This window comes from Varanus komodoensis, unplaced genomic scaffold, assembly GCF_004798865.1.
Source record: "Varanus komodoensis strain SLA01 unplaced genomic scaffold, ASM479886v1 scaffold1, whole genome shotgun sequence".
NCBI lineage: Eukaryota > Metazoa > Chordata > Lepidosauria > Squamata > Varanidae > Varanus > Varanus komodoensis.
The window spans coordinates 78,394,285-78,401,427 of NW_025335268.1; the positions used below are offsets into that span (position 1 = coordinate 78,394,285).

The 7,143-nt window shown below is 42.7% G+C and overlaps 1 protein-coding gene across 2 annotated transcripts; it reads right to left on the bottom strand.

Moving 5' to 3' along the window:
* Positions 1 to 478: 478 nt before the first annotated feature.
* TMSB4X (thymosin beta 4 X-linked) lies at positions 479 to 6,256 on the bottom strand. 2 transcript variants are annotated; one of them, XM_044432075.1, is made up of 5 exons: positions 6,246 to 6,256; positions 3,629 to 3,631; positions 2,737 to 2,746; positions 1,328 to 1,441; positions 479 to 943 (listed from the first exon to the last, which is right to left on the bottom strand). In XM_044432075.1, exons 4-5 carry the CDS (start codon positions 1,425 to 1,427, stop codon positions 909 to 911), a joined length of 135 nt encoding a protein of 44 aa, XP_044288010.1. In that variant the 5' UTR covers positions 1,428 to 1,441; positions 2,737 to 2,746; positions 3,629 to 3,631; positions 6,246 to 6,256; the 3' UTR covers positions 479 to 908. The 2 variants fall into 2 exon arrangements, with proteins under 2 accessions (XP_044288010.1, XP_044288000.1); XM_044432065.1 differs by lacking the exons at positions 3,629 to 3,631; positions 6,246 to 6,256 and having other exon boundaries at positions 2,737 to 2,842.
* Positions 6,257 to 7,143: the final 887 nt, after the last annotated feature.

Sequence of the window (7,143 nt, forward strand, 5' to 3'; positions counted from 1 at the left end):
AGCCCACAGAAAGTTATCATCTGCCCAGCTTTGCTACAGGGCTTAAAAGGAGATAACTGCAGCAAAGAACTATTTTCAAAACAATGTCTATAGATTCATTTTATTTTTACATTTTATTACTGGCTTGTCAATATAAAATTCCAAGGTAGAATACAAACCTAATAAAATGATAAAAATAAATTTAAAATAGATTGGATAGTCCAATGCTTAGGAAAGAAAATAATTTCATTCTTTTTACAGAGCACACCCAAAAGGGTACATCTCCTGCACAGACTCTTAGAAATGAATGTAATCTTAGATTTTTAAGATGCTTTTCCAAGAGATGTAAATCCCTAATAGTTTGCTGTCAGCTGGAAAAAATGTAGTTTATATAGGCTTCTATATATTCCTAGGATTCCATGTTAGTATAGATCTTATGCTTCTTCCTTTGATAATATTCTCCAAAAGGAGAGGAAAAAAGATACCATAGCAATATCGCCCAGGTTTTAAAACATTTTATTTGCATATTAAAAAAATTGTGCATTCCAATAATTAAAATTATTTGAACAAAAAAAATGGCACTCGATTAACTGCATTTTACAGCTTGCAGGACCTTGGTACAGCTTTGCGTAAATTCGTGTGTTACTAAATTACCGTAGTCCCTTTCGCAGGATCTTCTTTCAAGAAACATGCAAGCTCTTTCATTCCACCAAGACCAATCAAAGCTGGACAGGCAGATGGAAAGGACAGCGCCTTCATTCAGCGTCAGTAGTTCTCTCTATTTTTTTTTTATGTGAAAGGGGCAGTACAGTCATTTAAACTTTATCCAACCTCTTTGCATCTTAAAAAGTTAAAACAGCTAAAAGAAGTAAAATAAGAAGGCAATGCTTGTGGAATGTACAGTGCATAATTTGGAAGGGCCCATTTCATTACGATTCTCCTGCTTGCTTCTCCTGTTCAATTGCTACAAAATGGAAGGGGAGGGAGGGGGAGGAGAAAGACAAAAAGAAAAAAAAATTAGGTGTTTGAAGCAGAGTTCAGTCTTAATTGCGTGCTAAACATTACACATATAGACATACAGAGTGAAAATTTCACAATTGTCAGTATTTGAGTATTTAGAAATTGCAAAATAAATCTATGAATTTCCAGAAAAAATGCTTAATCTTCATAAAAGATGGTATCCTTAATGCAAGCTTGATTGGTACATGAATGCACAGTGTCCTGTAATGTATAGAAATCCTTCAGATATATTTAAAAGGAGCTGATAACGGAAGGCATATGGACTTGGTCTGCCTTCCCTTTGTCTACTCTGGCCCACGCCCTCTTTCTCTTTCCTAAAGCCACTTACTTTCTTTTGAAGGCAGTGGATTTTTCTCTTGCGTTTCTGTCTTCTTCAACTTAGACTTGTCAAATTTCTCAATTTCAGCCATATCTGGTTTGTCAGCCATATCTGCTGATTATTCTACATACAGAAAGACAAAAAGCAGACTGTTAAATTATCACCACCCTGTCTCCCCACCCCTCCGCCCTCAACCCTGCTTCAGAAATGCACAGCACATTTGAATCCAAGCCAGCCATCTCAACTCCTCCTTCCTGCTGGAACAGTGACATAGTACCTTACTTTAAAAACTACTTTTTAGATGCGTGCAATAAATTCACAACGACAGACCCTTCCCTAGAGCTACAGAGTTGCAGGCTCACATGGCTGCGTCTCTGATGAGACAGTGCTGTGTGCCAGGGCAGAAACCACGGACAGGTTGAAAGGAAAGGAAGAAATCATTTCTGCTGTGTTAAAAAAAAAAAAAAAAAAAAAGGCGGGGGGGGCACTAAGTGATTAAAAGCAAATCTCCTCGTTTGCCAAGAGCAGTCTGGGCACGATCTCCTCCGATTGAAACCTCCGAGCCAGGCTTTGCATATGGAGAGAGAGAGCAGAGAAAACCGTGCTTGGGATGAAGCTATTATCTGTGTTGAACATGTTATTCTGATTGGAGAGCGGCGGTGCCGACACAAGGCGACGCGAATCGCGGTCTCCATCTTGGCGTCTCTCGCCCAGGACAGTTGGATGGAGTCCCGCATTCCTTCCTCTTCACAAAGAGCTGCAGCTGGAGCGCGAGGAGCCCAACCACCGCCCTTCCTCTTCCCTCGCGCCTCACTTTCTCCTCCTCAGCGCGATCCGCTCCACGATGCCGCGTCGCAGCGAGACAAAGGGCTGCTCTTTTGTTGCTCGACGCGCAGGGCAGCGCCGGCACCCCACCACCACCTTCCGGGGACCGGATCGCGCCCAGCTCAAAGCGTCCCCGCGGCGGTCTTCGTCGGAGGAGACGCTCCCCAGGCGCGCCAAGCCGTCGGAGGAGACGCGTCCCGAACACCGGGGAGAAGTGGCAGTCGGCTCTTCCCTCGTCCCCTCCCTCCCTCGCCAGGCAAACCCCGAAGGAGCCCTCCGGAGGCAGCTGCCGGCGAGGAAACGGTCTGCACGCTCGCCTCTTCGCTCACACGCGTCGCGCTGCATCCCCGCGAGCTACCTTCACCGTGCCGCAAACCCTGCGCCGCTCCGCGCGGCTCGGCCGCCCTTCGAGGCACGCAGGGGAAAGCCCCTGTGCAAACGCTCGGCGATCAAGGGATCCCTCGCCTCCAAAATCCCAGAACCATCAAAATTACCAGCGTATCTATTTATGCAGACAAAAAGGAGGCTATCGCAAGCAAACGAGCCCGAAAAACAAACCCCGAAATGAAAGAAAGAGTACATTGTATCCTCACCAGTGATACTGTGAACAGAAACAACTCGATCTTAGCAGCAGCTGCTCTGGACTCTAGTATAAAATGACTCTTTCCTTGCATGACCAGTTATAGCCCCCTTCTATGCAAATCGCAGTGATGTCATCGTCAGCTTAACTGTTGCACCGCCCCATTAAGACTTCTGCTTCCCTTAAAAAAAAAGAAGAGAAAAAGCATCAGGAGACAATGCTCATGCATGCTACAAATGGAAGGCAAAAGCCATCTACCCCCTCCCCAAAGCTTTTCATTTAAATCCTTATTTGTAGAGATCCCCCACCGCCTCTTTTCAGCAGAGAAGCATTCTTGTATGTGCAGGATTCCAATTTCTGACAAAAGTCAAAGGCTTCATATTTGCAAACTCTGACTGGCAAATGATCGCTGCATTTAGGCGATGAGCTGGTAAGATGGGGTTGTGGGGAAGGCCTACCTTTTCAGATCTTGATGCAAAGGTTGAGGATATGCTGTTCGTGCCCAGGCTAGAAGGAGTCACCTCTTGGGCTAGAGAGGGGAGGGGGACTGTGACCTTCCCTTTCATGTTTTACCTTGCAGATCTGGAATTTGCACATCACGGGGGATTCCAGGGGGTACTCAGCAACTGTTGGCCACTGAAGTGCAGAAGCCATGGGCTAAATGCAAATACAGTGAACATTAAAAAACAAACCAACCACTGGGTCATTCAAAAACTAGCTGGATACAACCCCCACTTGGGGGGAACAATTAATAAGCTATATAATTGAAATGGGAGAAATAATACGTTTTTATTCTCAAGATTTTTTTTTTTTCAGATGTGCCCAAATACAAGAGGCTGATCTGAGGCCAGCTAAATCCAGTATTCTGAGTCACTCTACAATTTATGTGTGGCATAAAAAATAATAGACTATCACTTTTGGAAAGGCATTTCCTTGAAGTGTTCAGGAAGTTCTGCAAGGAAGTGATGGCGCAATGTACGTGAATTCAGAGATCGCCATTGTAAAATGCTTCGCGCTGTGTGGTTGTTGCCCTCCCCCCTCCCCTGCCCTGCTCTGTTGGTTTCCTGAGGCGGTGGGGTGTCTGCGGTCTGTTGCTCTTTTACCCAAATGACTGGATAAATTTTGCTCTTTTGTGGATCTGTTGGTTGCTGTTCTAACAACGTGATGCATCTCCTAAATGGTCAGAGCCTGCTGAATCCCTCTTCGCATGCTGCTTCGTTTCCTCCACTCCAAGGAATGGGGCGGAGGGCGGGATTCTGACCGGTTTGCTGTCTTTGCCATTTCTGTTGCAACCCCCTAGAAATTTCATACGCCATGCTTTCTTCAGAGTTCAGCAGACAATAGCTCCAGTGTAATGAGACGTTTGCCCAGCCCCCACCCTTCCGTCCTATCCACTCTAACTGGTTATTCTGAAGCATACCACCTCCTCGCACGCTTCTGCCTGATGCATTGCGAAAGGAGAGAAATAAACATTTCAAAGACGCAGTACTTGCTTGAGAATGCAAAGGGGGCTCTGAGGAGGGATGGAATGCGTATTTTGACTCGCTTCTTCAGAATGTGATGCATGAACACATTGATGCCCAGGACAAATACTGCTTATATTTCTATATGGGCTGGAAGTTAATCAGACATGGGTTGTATGAGTGTGTGATTGTGTGTGTAAAAAGCCATCAAAGTGATGCAAGAATTTTTTTTAAAAGGCCTTAGGGTATAATCGTTATGTATGTTTACACTGAAAAGTCCCCAAACTCCCAACATTCCACAGCCAGCATGGAATTGTCAGATTTTCTTGTAGAACTTTTTCTTCTAACTACACATGCATAAAATTACACCCTTAGATTAATTCTCCTGCACATAATCTTACCACATCTTTATTTCTTCCTAAATTCTTGTTTGTATCTGTTAATTTATACAAACATCTGCAGATAGGCAATTATTTAACATGAAAATGATTTTCAAGTGGAAGGACATTGAAAAATGGGATTGCTGATTTTGAACCCTAATGTGTAAGCTGATGTTAAACTCTGAGGGGGTTGCAAGCTACCTTTGTAACGAGAAATATCCATGTATCTGCAATTTATCCTATACCACCTAAGTAAGATACATGTTGCCATCCACTGAGGGATGTCTATATTTGGTATGAAACACTATGGGACTAAATGGTCAGGATCCTGCCTAGTCCCACACTGTATTGTTTCGAATGGACAGAACTTGCATGCATACAGTACCAGGTTCAATCCCTGGCATCTCCAGTGGATGGAAAGGACCTTAGTCTGAGGTCCTGGTGATATATTGCCAGTCAGGTGTAGACCTCACTCAGTATAAGGTGTTTCCCTCTACTCCAACTGGCATTGGCACTTCAAGATCTGGGTCTGAGATTTTGCTTATCATGTGTTACCTGATGCCCTTTCCTTGAATGGGAAGTGCCAGGGACTAACCTTGGGACCTTTGCCATGCTGAGCATGCAACCATTCTGCCAAGCCATGCTTCAGGTGCTCATGCCAGATCGATCTATGGACTGGTGATCATAATTTCAGCAGTAAAATGTATGTGTTGTAAGCCGCCCCGAGGCTTCGGCATAAAAATGTCTTAATAAATAAATAAATAAATAAATAAATAAAATGATGTCTATAGTGTTTGCATAGCAATTTAAAAGGGATTAAACTATGTTCAATCAGACGTCAGACTTATTCAGTCTGAAGTAGGAAAACGACAACAAAACAACCAACCCTACACATGGTATGACTATGCTGAGTGAGGGTGTACTGAGCATCCTCCATATAAGTGAACTTCTTGAAAATAGACACTCAACAGTCACACTGCTATTTGTGCCCAGAGGAACTGAAGGACATCATTGGAGGTCTGTGGACAAGAAAATTATCAAACAAAGAAAAAAACTCCGCAAAATCACTAGTTACAGCTATTCTTGGGGTATTTTTAAGGGGAAAATAGCATTGTGTCTATTGATGCTAGAGAGATACAGCTAGTAGTGATTTCTGAATCACTAAGAAATGTACCAATTGGATCACAGAAACTGTCACTGACCAGTATGGCTGTATCCATACTCAAGGTGATTTAAATAGATGTTTCTCCACAAAAATAGTGGGTACACCCATGACCAAGGAGAACAGATCAGGCTGTGTACGTGTAGAACAAATACAGCTGTGTCAGCCAGCTCTCAGAATATTGGACTGCATAGATAACCCACCAAAAAAAAAAAAAAAAAAAGGTTTTCTGACCTCGTTTCCCAGCTGTAAAATGTAGGTTCATTTAAGAAATGGCAATGGGCAGAACGATAAGTTCATGTAGCATATCTCAAACATTTTACAAATGATTTATTAATAATCTAATAGTATATATTTTCAGAAACATAGCAGCAGATGTTACATTTGGAAACAGTGCTTACAGGGGATGGGAAGAGGGGATTGGACCCCCACTTTTTCTGGGGTCATATTACCTGCTGTAAGATACACCACTGATAATGGAAAGGCTACAACACACCCAAATCTGTTCCAAAGATACCTCCAGAGCAGGTCCTGAGGATTTGCAGAGGATTGTTTGTGAGTGGCAATTGCTCTGCCCCCTTTCACAGACAGAAGCTGTTCTCTAAGGAGGAGTCCATCAGCTACAACCTAAAGTTTGTTTTAATTGAAAACGGTTTATGTGCTATGTTATGAGCTGACCTGTGCAGCTTGGAGAACACAAATGCTCTCAAGGTGTTACGAGCCATGTTTCTTTCAGTCCCCACTTTGCTTGCCACCCTCTGTATCCATATGCAGAACTCAGCCACAAACTTTAGCTGTCATTTTCTGTTCTCTGGCATAGTTGTTAGTTTGTTTTTCCACTCACCCGGATGGGTATTCTCACCTCTTAATTCTGAAGCAATGCAGACAAAATATTTGAAAGGTCAATATCCAAAAGTTAAATTTAGAACAATGTTTATCTATCTGTGAATCTGGGTCAGTTGAAGATGTAGCCAAAAATCATTGGGTTTCAGGGAAAAGCATTTATTTCCTGTGTGTTGATATATGTCAACATATTTTAAGGTACTAAAATGGTGCTTTTTCTATCTGATACATTACCATTTATTATAGAATGGGCACAGGTTTTTCCTTGCCCTCTTCTGTTATGAAGAACAATCGCAGAAACATGCTTGGATATATCTGTGATGTGCATATTTGAAAAGGTCTTTTGTTTTGGTTGTTGGTTTGCATCTAGTAGCAAATTTTGCCTTTTGTATCTGACTTTAAACGCTGTAACTATATTTGCTTTGTATACTTTACATTCCAGGCTTTAATTAGGGGGAATGAAATGGATTGATAGACATTAATAATGCTGATTATTAACAGGTTTTAGTTTTCTGAGAAAAACCTAGCAAGCAAGCTCATTAGACCAGAACAAGACAATGATGTGCACAGCA

Coding starts and splice junctions, on each gene's coding strand:
- TMSB4X (XM_044432075.1), bottom strand. CDS start 1,427: ATGGCTGACAAACCAGATATGGCTGAAATTGAGAAATTTGACAAGTCT. Junction 944..1,327: donor TCCACTGCCTTCAAAAGAAA/GTAAGTGGCTTT, acceptor TCCATTTTGTAG/CAATTGAACAGGAGAAGCAA.